The sequence below is a fragment of the Lineus longissimus genome, chromosome 9 (genome assembly GCF_910592395.1).
Source record: "Lineus longissimus chromosome 9, tnLinLong1.2, whole genome shotgun sequence".
NCBI lineage: Eukaryota > Metazoa > Nemertea > Pilidiophora > Heteronemertea > Lineidae > Lineus > Lineus longissimus.
The window spans coordinates 1,355,550-1,374,242 of record NC_088316.1 but is presented as its reverse complement, the minus strand read 5'-3'; the positions used below and the strand labels follow the sequence as shown (position 1 = coordinate 1,374,242).

Sequence of the window (18,693 nt, the reverse complement as noted above, 5' to 3'; positions counted from 1 at the left end):
GGATATTATTGCATGGCGTACTAAGATAATTAAAGAAATCAATCACTTTACAGATCACTGATGAAGCAATCGCCCAGAGAGACAGTTGCTAATGGCAACCCATCTTTGATACTAGTGTCGGTTTCTTGGCTGCTGCAGTAAGCAGAGAGATTGGATTGGATGATGCAATGAATCATGTACAGGATACTCCCTGCAATGAATACTATATCTAAGTTATTGGCCATCAAATTTCAAACGTGGTTTTTCAACCAATTCATCACTGAATTTTCTTTTCCACAGATTTTTTAGCCGAGTTTGAGAATCAGAAGTACCAAGATGTTCAGAATTATGTGGCACGTTGCGAGTTTTGGTCTCTGATATTTTGCTCTGACCACTAGTCACTGGTAAAGCCTTCACAGAGGTACCCCTGCTTTCTGGACTTATCAATCCATCCCTGTGTAACAGTCCTTCCCCTTCCTCCCCCAGTGTGAGTCTTGACGTAAAAATAATCACCTTCTATTCAGAATGCTGCAATATACTTGTTCTTCTTGCCAGTAATAGTACAGTAATTTACATGCAAGGGGAGGGGGGCAATAGCACCCCCTATCTTCACCTGGTGAAATCCAATAGACAGATCAAATTAGTCACAGCTGGTGACATCCAGACCCCCAACTTCAGGCAACCGATTCTCCACTGCCGTTGATTCAGACCATGATTCATCCAAAACATGGGAACGGCACCAGACCACATACAACGACTGCTCTAACTGATACATCTCGATACAAATACTAGCCTCATTTCGTAAACAGATTGGGTTGCCTTCAGCGGCAGCAGGAGGAGGGAGGAGCAAAATGTCATGTCACCGCTAACACTTACTGTGGCAATAAGATAATCCAATTGTTACTGTACTGTACATGTACGCTGATACACTAACATGACTAATGGCTACATCTTCGATACAAATACTCTTGTCCAGCATCACTTCGTAAGGAGATTGGTAAGCCAGCAAAAGGACGGGGGCAAAATGTCATATCAACCAAAGCTAACCACTCACTGTGGCAATAAGGTAATCCAATTGTTGCTGCACCATGTGTACTGTACGCTAATAAGCTAATAAGATAAGGCAGTCATGAAATGTACACAAGTGACAGCTCTCCCTAGCGGATTTGATAAGCCACTTCCTCATTCCATCCACTGAATGAGACAACGCCCCCCAAAAATGTGATAAATCATCTCAGTGGGATTATAATGTTGACACTAGCCTCCCAAGACGACAGTAGACAATACCATTGACGAGTCAGTCATCAGAACTGATAGTCCATCCCTTCTAGCAATTCATGGGATTGGTCTTTTTTAGGACACCCTGAAAGGGATCCAAGATGCACAAACCAGTAGCATGTGGCATAAGGAAAGAGGGGAACAGCCTTCTCCTGGACCATTCAATCATATCATGTCTATCACCAAATGAGACACGGTCCACAAAACGCAATAGATCGTCTGAGAGCATGGAATACAGTCGACGCTGGCCTGCAAGGAGGCCAATGATCAATATTCCCGTACCATCGATGAGTCATCAGCATTATAACTGATCCGCTATAGCCATAGCATTTGTCTCATTGGATGATAGAGTACACGACGGTAGCAGAGTGGCTTGGTCATTGAATGCGAGGGGAGCCTATTTTTTGCTGTGATTCTTATGATAGAGGGTTGAGTTTGCAAATGAATAATCTGTCCTTCCTCTGGTGCATCATCGCCAAATTTCCTGTTCCGAAGGACCCTCAAGATGCAACAACTCCTTCAGAGAACGCCCGTTTCAATCGAAATTTGTTTACATAGTGTTTTACTAATTTTAGCGTCGCCACGGCGATGCCAATAGAAACAGTTGCTAACCAACAAACGGCTAATCAATGCAGCCTTCTGCAGGAAGGCAGACTGTTGAAGAGATGCAGATAAATGCAGACGCATGTACATACAGTGTGCATTTGTACATGTACGTATATTACAATGTACCGACTCAGATTATCGGATGCACAGACAAACAAAATTTATGTATGCAGTTATAGCTGATGTCAAGAAATTACTTGATTTTCAGCCGGTCCAGCTCTAAAGGGGCAGATCACACCCTAATCTACTTCAAATTCTGATTCAAACAGATCAACCTTGGATCGTAGGGGAGACAGAGTCACTATGTCGAAAACCTTAGTGGTCAAAAGTATGTGCAAGTCATCAAGCTTTTCATAATGTTTCATAATTCATACATTGTACATTGTATATTTGTATACAACACAATGTATATTCCAGGCCTGCATATGACAGTTGAGTAAATTCTACCAAGCAAACTGAAACATAGTATTGATCGAACCTATTGTTTAGCAGCCAGGGTTCAATTTCAATAACAATCTGATAAAGACAGCATACCCAAGGCGATTCTGAAATTATTATCTTAGTTCATGCATTCAAGGTGCTTTTAGGCACTAGAGGCCTACATGTAGTAGCAGCCCCGATAGCTCGGCAGTTTCAAGAGATTTGCATCCCTTAGAATTTAATTTTTAAATGCAGATTGCAAATGCCCGCAACAGCCATGAAGGACACCGAGGAGGTGTGGAGGGCTCAATATCACAGCTTGACCCAAAAAACATCCACAACCCATCTGCAATGTACAACGTATTTGTACTGTTGCATTCTTTCATCTATATGATTGAATGTTGTGATCTCGACCACAGATGGACGATCATGGACCGATAAAAACCATTTGGAATCGAGACACACGTGGCACAAGGCGACATTCGATCCTTGGACGACCAATAGTCTGAATAACAGCTGGCGACTGATCAATTTTAAAAGGTTTTTCTGAAATACCTCATTATTGACTTGTAGTACATCCAGTCAACATGATCATGGGGGGCTGAAGTCAAGGGATACCAGTACTGAAGTTGTGAAGTGTACCAGGTCATGTGACCAACAAATACTGATATTCTAAATTTCCATGGCTTCCTCCTAAGTACACGATGTTTATCTGAAATATCTCTAAGGACTAATGTAGACTATAGACAACTGTCTGGCTGAGGAACAGACACCTAACGGAGATGTCATTATCACTAGGGCTGGAGTCAAGAGATTCGAGTGGCAAAGTGGCAGACAGTTGCACCAGATAATCAAAATTATGATGGACAAGCAAGCATTTCCTCAGCTTTTATTCTTGTCAATGTTGTTTTCCAGTTTGTTTTAAAAAAGTACAGAACATTAGTACAGCGCCACTAAATGCCAGTGTACAGTACTTGTATGTGTCATACCACCATTCTATCTCCCCATACATTCAGGTATTCTATCTACCTCTAATGTACATGTATACATCTCATTCTCAAGACTTATAATTGTGGTTGTTGTGTCAGAAATGATTACAGGAAACCATTGGACTCTGTTCAATGCAATGCATGTTGATGACCTATTGCTGTACTCGATTTACAGTGTGTGAACTTTTATGTGACTGCAATATACACTCAGTGTTCTATACTACACCACATCATTTGATTCAATTATTGACTGCAGTAGCTGTGTCCCAATTCATTCAACATGATTTATTAGATTGCTAGTTGTAAGTCATACCATGGATTTAACATAAATGACAAAGCACATTTTTCAGTGTTGGTTTCACAACCTCACTGCTCTTCACAGTGATTACTTTTTGCGACACCGACAAACAAGATAAAAAAACATTCATAAAACAGTCACGTAATCAAATCACGTAAATATTTCAAACTTTTCAACGGATATGTTGATCAATAAAATGAAATGTATGATGAATCATTCAGTATCACGTTAAAATCAAAGTCACATGAAATTTGGCACCTTGCCCTAGTTTCTGGACAAGATAATGGGGGTCGCCACTTCCTAATATCGAAATGAGGCAATACAAACAATATTATGGACATTGAATGTTTGAAGTGCGCTACCAAAGGTCTTGCTAGAAGTATGACTCAATGAGTGTGAGACAGTGACCTTCTCATTGTTCAGAGGGTTCACCAAATTCAACAGGAGTACAATACATACATGAAGCAGTACATCACCAGTTATTTACTGCCGATACATACACACATGTACCTTATAATATGGCAGGAAATGTCAATCACCCAAAAAGGTCAATTAATACAAAGAAAAGTGACAGGTCATAATTCTGTCCATCCTCAAACTGAAATCATAAAATCTTGTCTTTCGCTCGTCATGAAATAAGTCACCCATCTTAGACAAAGTCAGGATATGTTGTGAAATTGGTATTTTCAGAATGCCAAGGCATGCAAGGGGCAGATATCTAAAGAAGATGTAGGCCTATATTGCTAGAAAGCCAGTCAAGAAGAAGATTTTAATTCAAATTGGTATTTGAATGGTAGGCATATTGGTCCTAAATTGCAATGCATACAAAGTCTAGAGCTCATTCTACTGTGGCCTACTAAGCAAAACGCATCCCAACAACACATGATGAATACAAATAAATCAACACATTATGTAGAAAATCCCCTTTTTATGACTGAATTTATGATTATCTCCTTCATTATACATGTACATGTACATGTATATCTGATTAGAACAAGAAAGAAAAAAATGAAGAATTATATCCTATTATTAGCGCAAAGCCACTGTAATCTTATCCCTAGTTTATTAGTGATTTTTAAACCCTTTAAAAAACTTAACGAGAACAATATTGTTAACCTAACAACAAATTGAGAGAATGTCAAAGGGGCATCATAGCTTGGGTTTAAGACACTGCTGGCTGCCATGCAATAGGGCCCGATGGAAGACAGGATTGTGTCTCTGGATGAACCAGCATGGCTTTCAGGGAGACAGGCAACAGTCAAGAAGACTTCTTCAATACCCAAGTTTAGACCATACTCTTTAGCTGTTGACAACCATTCTCCTGTCTGGGCGCTGGGTCTTTGTTTGTCAACAACCCTCAAGTCGAAGGAGGCGTGGAATTCTGTCTGCTATGACAAGCAAGACACATTTCCACCTGAAAACAAGCCTATGCTTGTTATAGGGGTATGGCCTGACCTTGTGTATTGAGAATGGAAAATCATGACATGGAATAGATGAAGCTGTTGTATTGCTGAAGTTCACTCTACGATGAAGGGGACCTCTACTCTTACTAGCAACATTTCGATGTCAGTAATCTGTGATCTGCTGGTCAGATCATTTGTCAACAGTAAGAGGCGCACCTCTTAACCCAGGAAATGTGAATTTCAGCATCAGATCCATCAACACGTCGCTATGGCTTCCATCTGTTCTACGACTACGTCATAATTATTTGTCATCGTTGGCCATTGCTACAAACTGTTCTCCGTAAAAAGTATCATTATTCCTGCAATGTGACCAAATTCAGTATTTAACGTTAAGTTCTATCGGTGAAACTGATCCATACAATTACAGACCATCCCGATAAAGGTCATCATGGAATGGAAACAAACCTGTTCTGCTCCTTTCCGTAGCTGTTTCTCTCGTTCATACTGCGTCAATAATTGTTCATTATCATCCCTTAAAAGTTCTAATTCCACATCGTTTTCTTGTTTGTCCGAAAAGGACGTGTCTAAACTTTCTAAAATCCCCACAACCAGGGGCATCAATTCTTTTACGACGTCCTCATCATATTTTTTAATCATCCGTTCAAACTCCTTGTAAATACTGCTTGCCAAACTCTGAACCCTTTCCGACATGACATGGGTGTCAGACTCGTGAGTTCCGTACACCGTTTCACCCAATTCCGTCGCCATGATCGCTTATCCTGTTATTCCTGGGCTAAGGTGGCATTACTACACAGCTTCTGGTGCAGTTTTGGGCCAAAAAGATGGCTTAGATCGCCTAAAATTGAGAGAAATACGGTGGAAAATTACTCCTGTGTCTTCACGATCTTCAGCAATTTCCCTGAAGTTCCGATGTCCACCAATTTTATGGGGAAAATCAAACATGGCCGTTCGTCAGCGCAAATGACGTCACGGCGTGGAATTCCGTTCATTATGGTCTCGTTAGGGAGTTTTTCCCGAATGTACGCGATGATGACGTGCCCCATTAACAGGACGTAACATCTATTTTAACACCTTCAGCGCCGAACCACGGATCTACGTGGCCCAAATCCCCCTCTTTGAGCTGGTTATCGGAATCTCATGGACTTCATGAAAGAACTACGCCATCGCCATCTTCAGGGCAAGGTAGGAACTGAAAATACCGTGAAAATACCGTTCGTTCTTTCCAGTTCCTACGTTGCCCTGAAGATGGCGAGGGCGTAGTTCAAAACTTTAAATGACTTCATGAAAGATCCTGTACTCCTCAACATGTGCCATTTGGACAGCCCACCTGCTTGACTACAACAGAATGTTTCAACAACAGAGTCGCAACAAAGTCTATAACGTCACAACGTCATTGAGAAACCACCCCCCCCCCCCCCCGAGTCATGATGTCATTCAAACTGTGAACTTCGAACAAGACAGATGAAAGTCAACCCCAGCCACCCTGATGAAGCCTAGAACGCGCGTCGGTGGAGCAACACAACAGCCCAACAATAGGGACCGATGGACATTGTTGTAAGGTCTCGTTAGGGAGTTTTTCCCAAATGTACGCGATGATGACGTGCCCCATTAACAGGACGTAACATCTATTTTAAAATGCGTTTCCAAAGTGAATGCATGAGGACAACCCATTTGTGTCGTATATCACTGGAAACGCCCGATTCCCCTGATTCTGCAGGATGTTAAATCGGGCATTTTATTTCTTTAAATAAATCATAAGCGTCGCATTTGCTCCTAGCTCTGTTCACCATCCCAAATGGCAATATTGCCAATTGGGCCGGACAATCACGAAAAACCCCAAATATTATACATTTCTTCCTGAATAATTCTTACAGAGACCATTCTCCCATGAAAGACAGTTGCTTACGCTATACAAAAATCAAAAAAAAATCGAGGGTCAACCATTGAACTTTTGAGATATGTTGAATTTTGCACAAATCAGCGAAAAACGCACCAACTGGCACTGGACGGCATTTCAACACGGGGCCGACGCACATCCCAAGTTCAGTGTACACATACGTCGGCAACAACAGTATAAATGCGTAGTTTCTTGTTAGTCGCCTATTGAATAGCGCTCTAGGTTTCAGAAACTCCAAAAAAACATGTCTTTGCCAAAACAACTGCTGAATCAACGCTGACATACTGTAAGGACCGAGAAATCAATGACTTTAGGAACTACGGTTAGGGGTTGGCCGCGCATGAATAACAAAAAAAACTCCCTAATGAGACCTAAACTACAGTGACGGTATCCAGTTTTACTTCTACTATTCATGAAAGAAATACGCCATCGCCATCTTCCGGGCATTTATTTCTCTCCAAAAAACCCTTTCGGGTATAAGAGGTTACATGATTTAACATTTACATATGGTGGACCAAGCTGATGAATTCTTTACAAAAACTATGAATATTGTCTAAGTTTACCCGGGAACATTTAGTCATAATGCGATGGAAAAATTCATGATAAAAAACCTGAGGTAATTCTTTTAAGTTTGGAAACAACCTTACTCGCATGTGACGGAAATACGGACACGTAATAAAATAATGAAGTTCGTCTCTTACACAAACCTGGTCACAAAGACCACAAATATTTTCTGCAGTTTCATTTCTATACATTCTGGTTACTGTTTCTGGGAATTTTATAGATCCAGTACGAAATTTACAAATACTGACCGTTTGATATAATGGTAATTTTTTAACATAGGGCTCCATATTCAGGTTTTGTTTAAACATTCTATAAATTATACATCTGAAATCGTTATTTACCTCGTTTCTCCATAGTTGTTCACACTGGTCTCTCATTATCTGTTCAACTACAATTTTCAGTTCTCGTAGGGACAAAACCTCGGGAGTATACCAAATTTGAGTGAGGCCACAGCCGTCTAGAACAGTTTTCACACTTTTACACCAGCCTTGGTTTAAATAACCCTTGTCTAAATGCTCCCTAGTTATGTTATAAAAGATATAAGCCCATTTATCTGTTTTTCCAATTCTGAGTCTGTTCCAAAAAGATAACATTTAAGTTTTGAACTACGCCATCGCCATCTTCAGGGCAACGTAGGAACTGGAAAGACCGAACGGTATTTTCACGGTATTTTCAGTTCTTCCCTTGCCCTGAAGATGGCGATGGCGTAGTTCTTTCATGAAGTCATTTAAGTTTTGAACTACGCCATCGCCATCTTCAGGGCAACGTAGGAACTGGAAAGACCGAACGGTATTTTCACGGTATTTTCAGTTCCTCCCTTGCCCTGAAGATGGCGATGGCGTAGTTCTTTCATGAACTCGACGAGACTCCGATAACCAGCTCAAAGGGGGGGGGGGGGGGTTGGCCCACGTAGATCTACGTGGTTCGGCGCTGAAGGTGTTAAAATGCGTTTCCATAGTGATTGCATGAGGACAACCCATTTGTGCCCTATATCACTGGAAACGACCGATTCCTCTGATTCTGCAGGATGTTAAATCGGGCATTTTTATTTCTTCAAATAAATCATAAGCGTCGCATTTGCTCCTAGCTCTGTTCACCATCCCCCAAATTGCAATATTGCCAATTGGGCCGGACAATCACGGAAAACCCCAAATATTATACATTTTTTCCTGAATAATTCTTACAGTGATCATTCTCCCATGAAAGACAGTTGTTTACGCTACACAAAAAAAAATTGAGGGGTCAACCATTGATGTTGAATTTTGCACAAATCAGCAAAAAACGCACCAACTGGCACTGGATGGCATTTCAGCACGGGGCCGACGCACATTCCAAGTTCAGTGTACACATACGTCGGCAACAACAGTAAAATGCGTAGTTTCTTGTTAGCCGCCTATTGAGTAGCGCCCTGGATTTCAGAAACTCCAGAAAACATATCTTTGCCAAAACAACTGCTAAATCAACACTGGTATACTGTGAGGACCAAGAAATCAATGATTTTGTAGGAACTGTGGGTTGGCCGCGCATGAATACAAAAATCCCCAATGAGACCAAAAGTGGCCCATGCAATGCTGCCACCTATCCTAAAATTGATAGAACTAAAAGTTGTCCGGTTGCCTGGCCAAGCTGAAATTTAGTAATACCCATAGTGCGAACGGCCTTGACCCCTCAACTATGGCGGCTGCTTTTGTGAGATCGAAAGTGCCCTTAAGAGGCTTAAAAACATCAAAATATACCTGTTTCCTAAATTCAGATTTCCAAAAATGTCATGCAGCATCATACTTTATGTTGAGAAGAAGCTATAGCAATAATGTTTCGTCTGATAAGAAGGTCCGAATCGGTTGTGCCAGCGCTTTTTGGGGAGACACTGCTGTGGCTGGTATGCAAATTCTTCTGTTAGGCCTAAGTGTAATTAGGGCCTAGTGTTTGTTGTTTGGGCCTACATTTTGCAAATTCTTGAAATTTCATGGTCAGTCATTAATTTCATCATTTTCAGCGGTCAGACATGATGTCTCTTTAGTGCAAGAAATGACAGGCATTCTTACAGCGATAATGACCTACCGTCAAGGCAGCTCCCAACTGTCATTGTCAAACCGACAAAAACATGATAATTCATTGAATACGCAATTGTTAATTAGAGAGTGATTTTCAAGATTTCTCAACATCTTTGACAAGACTAGGATACTACACAGTCCTGGTGGTTTCAACATAATGAAGAAGACAAACTCGTGAACTTAACTTAACACATCGAAAAGGCCTAAGCATACGTCAGTCAAGGCAGTGCCATATCACATTAGTCTTTCTTAACGTCTTATTGATTAATGAATAATGATTTCATGTTCACTTTTACAGCGCCGCAGCTCATACAGAAAGGCAATGTTGACTATCTCGTCTTCGACTACCTATCTGAAATTACCATGTCACTTCTTACTGCGGTGAAAAGTCGTATGCCGGAGATGGGCTTCGCGCCAGATTTTATCCATGTTGTCATCGCTCCCTTCATCAAAGATATCAAAAGCAAAGGTAGTACAGACAGACATGAAGTATGATCCCGATGGAGGCTGGCTTCAGCATCCTGATGTCCCCTGGGGGAGCCTGGTAGTTTTTTGGTCCGTCTTCAACAGCTTGGTGCCTGAACAGGAGGCTTACACTACAGTAGTATGATAGCTCTGAGCTCCTGCATCCATTCTTCCTCATCGCATTCAAGGGCATCACAATCTCATCTCTTTCAGGGATTCGAGTAATCAGTAATGCCGGAGGTGTGAATCCTCACAGCTGTGCTCGAGCCATCAAGAAAATCTGTAATGATGCGGGGATTGAGATGAAAATAGCAGTTGTAACTGGCGATGATATCATGCCATTGGTGAGCCTTACGTTATATTGTTTCCAATCACTTTACATCTAAACCTTTGTTATGTGAGATGTTAATTGCAAGGGTAGGGGCCATCCATCTTGATAACATTTTAGAAATTGTATTGCTTGACCAAAAAAATCTTGATTACAACGAACCACAATAAAGTATGCCATCTGACAAATATTGCATTGTGCACTTGGCCACGTGTGCCAGTCCTTAAAAAGTTTATGCTAAAATGTTATCTTCTAGGTTTATCTTTGGTTCGGTGACGAATGTTCTATTTTCTTTGCTATCACGGTAGTTTGTAAGCTTCTTGTTCGTTTTTAGCTTTATATCTCAGCTGAGCACATGTCCCTTGGGCCTCTTGTTTTAGCTTTACAGCAGTAGTTTTTTGGGTGTTTTATTTTTAGATTAATGAGGAAAGGGTCGAAGCCTTGATGGTAAGACAAGTAAGGTGTTGGAACCTATTCAAAGTATCATCTATCTCTCGCACTTAATAACACAGTCATAGTTTTCTTCTTAACTAACTTACTTGGGAATCTCGGGCAATTTTGTTTTTGTGTTTGGGCAAGGTTCTATTAATTTGTTCGTACCTGTGGTACAATATAACAATGTAGTGTGCTTGGAGCTCCCATACTGACCAAGAGCCTTCAAACCATACTAGGGCAAGCTTACATTAACAAGAAATAAGGAAAGACATCTTGAAAATGACTGTATAGTAGTCAGAAAGCTGACACGAATTCAGTGGAGTGGTGTGCTTGGCGCCCCTACACTAAAATACCTGTCCAATAGACTTCGAACCATGCTATGGCAAGTTTACAGTAGTAATAAGAAATAAGAAAAGACTCACTGACAATGACTGCTTCAGTAGTTATCTTGTTCACCAAGATCTTGCTCTATAGCTACTGGTAATTTCTGTATGCATGCTTTCAACTTAGATTCCTATTAGCCAGTGCTTCCTCTCATTAGCCTGTCATTCTCTTCTTCATGTACATGCATGTTCCCAGTAGACAATAGAGATATTAATATTCCACCTCCATCTTTACAATAATGTTTTAAATTCTCTTGAAGTTATAGGCGATCTCCACTTGGAATGAACATGACTTCACTATTTCCACCTTATGAACCTTTGACCGTGAATTTCAAAGATAATGGTGCAGGACCCCAGTTTGTCAATGTGAAAATGTTGGTCAGTTCAGTTGAATCAAAGTTGTCATTAGACGACTTTAATTCTTGCTTGGTGTATGATCTGTTCATGTTAAGTTGCAAGTCGGGCAGTTTTTGTTTCAAACTCGGAGCATGTCACACTTATCGTGGGTGTGAATGATTTGTTTTCAGTCAAGATGAATGTAGCGGTAGGTTGGGCTTCTGCAGGGAAAGCTCCACTGAAAGGGGGCTTTTGACCGCCCAGATGCCCCACTTGTTAACCCTAATTAGCAACCTTTGCCGGCCAAAACCAGGACACAGATATGCATCCCCAGATTTGCTGGGGATACCCTGGGGACTCGCGAGGTTGGGTTTTCAATGATATTGGTTTCATCTTCCTATTTTCAGAGAAAGGAAATCAGTCAGATGGGTTTCAAAGATCTCGTGTCAGGAGAAGCTTTTCCCAGGACAGTTCATAGCATGAATGCATACTTGGGGTGAGTTAAAAACAGATGGTATCCGAAACATGATAATTGCCACTTTAATCACACACTTTAATCCTGGTCTGTTCTGAAACCTTTTTGTGTGGAACTCAGATGAGCTGCTTGATCAGGGGACTTACCTGAGCATTTCTGACTTCTGGGTGGAGTTAGGCGTGTAATGCAAAGAGACTTGCCTAGAGTCTTAACCGTAGGGATTGAACCATTGACTACCTGAGCCACTACAGCACCACAGCCCCTAACGTGAGTGCTATCTGTGAGTGAAAAAGTGTGGAGTAACACCAAGGACTGGGACCAATGACCTATCGATTGTGATGTAAACATCTGGTGCCATCTGGAAGTAGTGATTGAGAGCATTAGCACAAAAGATCACAGCAATGAGTTTGACAGTTCTTAACTTACTGGGGAAACATTTCTTTGTGAAAAAATGTTGTCAGGGGTCGATCGCTTTCTTGCAGTGCTGGTCCAATAGCTCGAGCTCTCGACCTCGGTGCGGACATTGTCATCACAGGAAGATGTGCCGATAGTGCCGTCGCATTGGGACCATTAATACATGAGGTGAGGCCAGTACTGTATCAGACCACTCATCATCGTCATCATCATCATCATCATCATCATCATATCTGAGAGTGTTTCTGACCCTCACAGGTCTTCAACCAACAACATATGTTTATCGTAATTTTATCCCTCAAGCGAGTTTAAATCTGAGACCGTGGCCATTTTCAGTCCGATTATACTGCGCGATGGCAATGTACGCTGACCAGTACAGCATGGAAGCTAACACTGGCGGAGAGAATATACTTGAACATTATGACTGCTTTGGAGATTGGCTTCACTGTTTGCAGCTTGATCTGGAGGACTGACAGCTATTTTCTCTGTTTCAGTTCAAATGGGCGAAGGATAATTATGATTTATTGGCTGCGGGGAGGTAAGTTCAAAAAAAGAATACTGTAGAAACTTGCTGAGTGGTTACCTCTGTAAAGCAGGCATATTGGCTTTGCTATGGAAGATGTTAATTTCTGTCAAAATTGGTTGTTTTCATTCACTTTGACCTCAGTAACCTGGACACCTCTTAATCAAAGACAACATTGTCAGTTCCAATATACATGTATAGAGGTTTGGTTCTCTTAGGTTTACAATCAAGGAACTTTGTAAAAAAATTGATTATGCATTATATTTTTCAGCTTGGCGGGTCATCTTATTGAATGTGGTGCTCAAAGTACGGGGGGAGTATTTACAGACTGGTTCAAAATCAAAGATTGGTAAGTGAAGCATACTGCACATATGACCCGTCACACCAACATGGGTAGTAAGTCGCTTGGATGTAACATGATGATAATTTATCACGTTTATAGCACTTTTTCATAGTATCGAACACTGGTCAAGGCGCTTTTGTGATTAATACTATCCTGGCCTCATCTTTCTGGAGATTCAAGGAGGTTGGCTCTCTCTCACTTGAACTCAACCATTAAGGGAACAAAGCAGTGTGTCCACAGGGAACCAAACCCACGATTTTTTGATCAGGAGTCCAATGCTCTTCCTCTCCCCTGACAACCTCTGGTCCTCCATATCTTGCATATTGCATTTACTTACCGGATTCACCTTCTCGTTTGCAGGGATAATATCGGTTTCCCGATCGTTGAATGCTCAAAGGACGGCAGTTTTCTCTTGACGAAACCACCTAAAACTGGCGGGCTTGTCTCACCGGCCACCGTCGGAGAGCAGCTCGTCTATGAGATAGGAGACCCTGCTAATTATTTACTGCCTGATGTTGTCTGTGATTTTACTCAAGTCAAAATTGAAGAGATTCCAGGTAAATTTTTATCCTTATTTCCGAAGTTGGATTAGAATGGTGTTCCTGAAGCATTTAGGAGACTATATCTAACATTTGATTGTTTGAACTGCTGAGTGATTTCAGTCAGCAGACATGCTTTCTATGCAGAAGTATCTGAATCGTAGTTAAAAGAGGAAGAGAGGAAATATTAGTAAGCTAATTCAGATAATGTTAAACACCTTGCCCTTGCGGTTTTTCAGGGCGTATTGGCCAAGCAGTAAAAGTGACCGGTGCCAAAGGTTATCCTGCCCCCAAGGATTATAAAGTATGCGCTACATACTCTGACGGTTACAGGGCAACAGCTGTCTGCCTTGTCGGCGGGCCGGAGTCAGTCATGAAGGGTAAGAAGACAGCGGAGGCTATCTTAAAAAGGTAAGTTCAGGTACAGAGGAACCTCCCTCAGCAGAAACCTCTCTAAGGACAACCTCTCCATCAAGGACACTGGTTCTGGACCTGAATTGGCTCTTTCCACTTAATTTGACCCCTCTAATTAGGACACGTCTTTAGTAAGGACAGCACTTGTCAGTCCCTCCCAAGGGCGTCCTTAATAGAGAGGTTCTACTGTAAATGTTACCTGTTCAGGCAGTTAGTTCTAGGAGGTATCTCTGCCATCTACAAAGTTAGTCACAGAGTTCTATGAGAGATGGTCCACTTACTTAGGCAGTTACAGAGTCATGCCAGTTTGCCCTGTCGGGCGGCACCAATCTGTAAACATTCTCAAAACAATAAAATTGATTTTCAATGGACCAATAAAAGCAAGAAACCACATGAGGATTGATATATCAGTGGTTCCCATTCATTTATCGCTGGCATTCCTTCTTTTCAGGACCAGAGTGATGTTTAAACAGTTGGGAATGGAGGATTATATGAATGTCAATGTTCAAGTAATTGGTTCCGAGTCAACGTATGGAAATCAAGCACATATCAACTATGTGAGTCAAAGGCGTTTTAATCCTTGACTTTTAGAAGTCAGGCTTTACAACTAATTCAGCTTGGACTGGAACAGGCAAGTTCTACTTGACCTAAGTTATATGGGGCGGTGGCAATATCTGGTTAAAATTTCAATGCAAGGTCCCCTACAACTCTTTAGTATGTCACAGCCCTCTATGGTCTTTGATAGAAAGCCTATAATTCAGTAAAAGTTCTGTTACAATTTTGTAATGCAATGCAATGAAATTTGAATCGAGTTGTGCTAGGATCTTATTTTCAGGATGACAGAAGAGATATGTTCTATTTGTTAAAGTTTATGCATGAGGTAATAACTGAGAATGTCTCTTTTGTAGGACTTACGAGAATCAGCTGTTTGGATAGCAGTTCACCACAGAAACAAAAAGGCACTTGAGTTTTTTGCCCGAGAGATTGCTCCTGCTGGCACAGGCATGGGTAAGTTCATGTTCCTCTTCATGTCCGGTATAAAATAGCGTGGAGTGGTGTTGTCTAGAACGTGTGCCTCACCGAGGAGTGGTCAGTTCACTACTATTTTCTTCGGTCTGAAATTTCCCGAAGGTGCGTTTTGGCTACAATCCTGCTGAACGTTTTGCTTCATGAAAATTCATTAGAATATGTTATTCTGTTACAGCTCCAGGTCTGACAACGATTGTTGGAGGGAGGCCTAAAGTGTGAGTTAAGTTATTCTTTCCTGTCGTGAAAAGAGGTTCCAACGTAATTATACAAATAAGTTTTTTGGCGAAGATCATCAAAATTGTCGTTTGAGGGCCGTAGACCATGAGCTGTGTCTATTCATTAAATGAAAAGCAAATCAGTTTCCACTTTTGTTGGAGATTTGAAAAAACGGGCCTGTTGTTAGTTCTTGCACTAATTTTTTTTCTTTCAGATCCCCAGTTCTAAAATTGTTCTCATATTTAATTCCACGAGACATGGTGAAGGTAAATATCAGATATTTGCCATTATAATTTTCAGATTCCTAAATGTGTGCTGAAAACCTGGGCCTACGTCACTCATGTTCAATATATTTTCTTGTGGCACAGATAATTAAACATTTCTACCTGCCGTAGTGCAGTTATTGATGAGTATGCCTGCGAATTTGCCAAATTACCATTTAGAGTATGTGTATTTGTATTTATCAGTCTTTATGTAAATCCATGTGAAAGGCATTGTTGTACTCTATAATCAGGGCATACAAGTCTCTTACACAATAGGAAATTTCAAAAATTCAACTTAAATTTTTGAATAAAGGTAGTAGGCTTTTTACAGTGCATGGTTCTGTTGTTACAGGTCGAGTTGAGTATAAATGACGATCACCTAGAGATCCTTGAGGAGCTGGCAGTCAGTGAGTCTCAAGACCGAGCTGCCCCAGTGCCTGCACCAGCCCAACGTCTTCCCCGAGGTGACTATACATTCAGACTAGAAGAGCTCATCTATGCCAGGAGTGGTGACAAGGGGAATACGGTTAATATTGGTACGTTGAAATAAAAATCTAGGTGTAAGTTCTTATATAGTGCTTTATACAGTACAACAGTCTCCAAGTGCTTGACAGTCATTCTCAGCCTGTAGAAAACCAAACAGCGGCGCACACTTTCTGTTCCAGGCCAGTTAAATGGACCAAGTGGCGCTGGCCGTGCCTTGAACCCACAGCCTCCCGATCACAAGTCGGACGTTCTTGCACTGTGCCACGGCACTCCCTTGGAGGGTTAACCATCTTATACTTGTGTTTCAATTTGTAAAAGTTGCACTGTCAACAGTGAAATTATGTATTCCGCTTCAGTTAGACACCAATTTCAAGTCCTGACCTTGTGACTGCAGTTTCGACGAGGGGTAGTCTATTGCAAACTACTCTCTACTTTGCTAAGGGTCCTTTGGTTTGCCCTTGCATAGATACAAGCTACAAGGAGTCCATCGAAAACTAGTGTCTACTTGGATGAGTTCTTTTGTTGCCCTGGCGTAGGTACCAGGTACAAGGAACCTCCAGTAAAGATTTTGATGGCAGAACCTGACATTCAACTCATTTTCTCCCTGCAGGCATTCTTGCCCGCCATCCATCGTACGTGCCATACTTAAGACAAGCCCTGACGCCTCGAACTGTGGCCAGGTTTTTCCAGCATCTCTTTGAGGATGGAGAAAACCCAGAAGAATGTGTGGAGAGGTGAGCGAGGCTTTTATTGTCTGACTCTGCATGTTTAGTGTGTCAGTTGATGTGGTCTGAACCATTGCTCATTGGTTGATTAACTCTGGTATTTTCACGCGCCTGTGATGACATGCTGTTATGGTAGTCTGTGTTGGCAGAGAGGATATCCTTTGATCTGCTTGGAGAGTGGTAACTCTTTGTTGACAGGATATCCTTCAATCTGCTTGGAGAGTGGTTACACCTGTAGTAGTAGTGTGTATTGGTGGAGGATATCCTAAGCTCTGCTTGGAGAATGGCAATACCTTTGAACCTTTTCTATTTCAGATATGAGTTACCTGGTATAGATGGCTTTAACTTCGTGTTAAAGAACGCCCTCGGTGGTGGTGGGATCGCATCGTTACGCACAGACCCGCAAGGAAAAGCTGTCGCTCAAATGTTCTTGGACTTCAGAGTAAAAGGTGTGCCAAACTTAGTCAAAATAGCCAGAGACGAAATGGAAATTAACTTATAGTATATTCACACAGACACTGTAGATGACTTTGTATATGATTTGTTTTAGGTAATTACTACTGTTAAGGCCTTTAATGGGACACTTATTCTATACCTCTGATAGATCAGACTCGAGCATTTTCTTCTTTGGAAGCAAGGTGGAAAAATTGACCTCAGGGATTTTTGACCAAAAAGGAAAAAAAATTCACAATGTTCTGTTCTGAAAGGTACTGTGGAACTTGGGACTGGGATTTGGTCTTCTTGAAATAGAGGAGTCTCGTGATTGCACAGGTTAAATTAAATGGAAATTACCAATTTCAGTGTCCTGAATAGAGAGCATGTTCTACTTACAGAGGTGTCGGCTGAGGGAGGTTCCATGTATGAGAGGGCATAATTTTTCAATTTCACAATTATGAATGGATAATCGTTTTTGTTGGACCTTTGGAGGTAATCAGGATATCAAATTGACCTGTGATGACTGTCGTGAATGAGTGATTTTTGTCACGTGCAATCATGATTGCAGGTAGTAACAGGGATTTAAATTGCATGTTTGCGAGCCCTTAAACTCCTTTAAAACTTGAAATGGTTTTTTGATGCTTTTCTTGAGAAAAATATGACAGAGTGTTGATCTGGTCAAATGAGTACCTCAGGTGCACTTCAGGGTAGTTAATTTATGTTAAATGAAGACATTTTGTGAATAACCACTTGGCGTTAAAATACATGTACATGTAAGCAATTTGTTACCATAATTGGTGTTAGGTCAGGTGGTACTATATAGCCCCTGTGTACATTTACGCGAATTGCAAGCTATTTTTGACACCTCTGGAGTTAATTGTAGTACTACCTTACCTTACATCGATGTAAACCACATATTGTTTGAGGGTATGTTACAGTCCCAAAAACCTAAAGTAAAATTGTAGTTTACGTGGGGACTAAGTTTGTTAAATTCTGTGATATATTGTTGTTTATATTCAAGGCCCCTTTGAGGACTTTTGATTTTAGGTGGATTTCAGACTGACTTCTTCCTCTTATAAATGCTAAATTTGATAGCTGTTGATGGTAATTATTCCTTGGGTAAGGAGTTGATAGTGCTCCTTTATGGGACATGCGATGTTGTAAATGCTAATTCTAAGAGTGTAAATAAAAGGAATATGTGGTTTGAAATGAACTTATTGTCTTGACCTTGTTTGTGATCTTGGAGTGAAAAGAAGCATCTGGTGACATGAGGTAATTGATTGTCCCAAAATACACTGAAGCAGATAAGTAATTTTACCTTAACACCTTCATGGCTGGTGTTTCACCCTCACCTCAGACCCCCCACTCAGTTGGC

The 18,693-nt window shown here is 41.1% G+C and overlaps 2 protein-coding genes across 36 annotated transcripts in view; one reads left to right on the top strand and one right to left on the bottom strand.

Annotated features, from left to right (window-relative positions):
• Positions 1 to 5,898, bottom strand: part of LOC135493274 (C-Jun-amino-terminal kinase-interacting protein 4-like) — a 47,873-nt gene extending 41,975 nt beyond the window's left edge. For all 34 annotated transcript variants that reach the window (XM_064780433.1, XM_064780432.1, XM_064780440.1 and 31 more), the window contains exon 1: positions 5,439 to 5,898. In XM_064780433.1, the coding sequence (XP_064636503.1) occupies positions 5,439 to 5,741 (303 nt within the window). In that variant the 5' untranslated portion in view covers positions 5,742 to 5,898. The remainder of the gene's footprint in view (positions 1 to 5,438) is intronic.
• A 3,224-nt stretch (positions 5,899 to 9,122) lies between these two features.
• On the top strand, positions 9,123 to 18,531 carry LOC135493693 (uncharacterized). 2 transcript variants are annotated; one of them, XM_064781216.1, is made up of 17 exons: positions 9,123 to 9,334; positions 9,808 to 9,978; positions 10,188 to 10,318; positions 10,720 to 10,749; positions 11,864 to 11,952; positions 12,414 to 12,513; positions 12,840 to 12,883; positions 13,140 to 13,217; positions 13,572 to 13,768; positions 13,990 to 14,161; positions 14,616 to 14,721; positions 15,073 to 15,172; positions 15,369 to 15,408; positions 15,624 to 15,675; positions 16,025 to 16,208; positions 16,769 to 16,892; positions 17,199 to 18,531. In XM_064781216.1, exons 1-17 carry the CDS (start codon positions 9,130 to 9,132, stop codon positions 17,383 to 17,385), a joined length of 2,010 nt encoding a protein of 669 aa, XP_064637286.1. In that variant the 5' UTR covers positions 9,123 to 9,129; the 3' UTR covers positions 17,386 to 18,531. The 2 variants fall into 2 exon arrangements, with proteins under 2 accessions (XP_064637286.1, XP_064637287.1); XM_064781217.1 differs by lacking the exon at positions 10,720 to 10,749.
• Positions 18,532 to 18,693: the final 162 nt, after the last annotated feature.

What these genes read in the sequence shown, in the direction of transcription:
- LOC135493693 (XM_064781216.1), top strand. Translation starts at nt 9,130, where the DNA reads ATGGCGGCTGCTTTTGTGAGATCGAAAGTGCCCTTAAGAGGCTTAAAA. An exon ending in CAAAATTGAAGAGATTCCAG is followed by an intron (nt 13,769 to 13,989) that starts GTAAATTTTTAT and finishes GCGGTTTTTCAG; the next exon opens with GGCGTATTGGCCAAGCAGTA. An exon ending in GCGGAGGCTATCTTAAAAAG is followed by an intron (nt 14,162 to 14,615) that starts GTAAGTTCAGGT and finishes CCTTCTTTTCAG; the next exon opens with GACCAGAGTGATGTTTAAAC.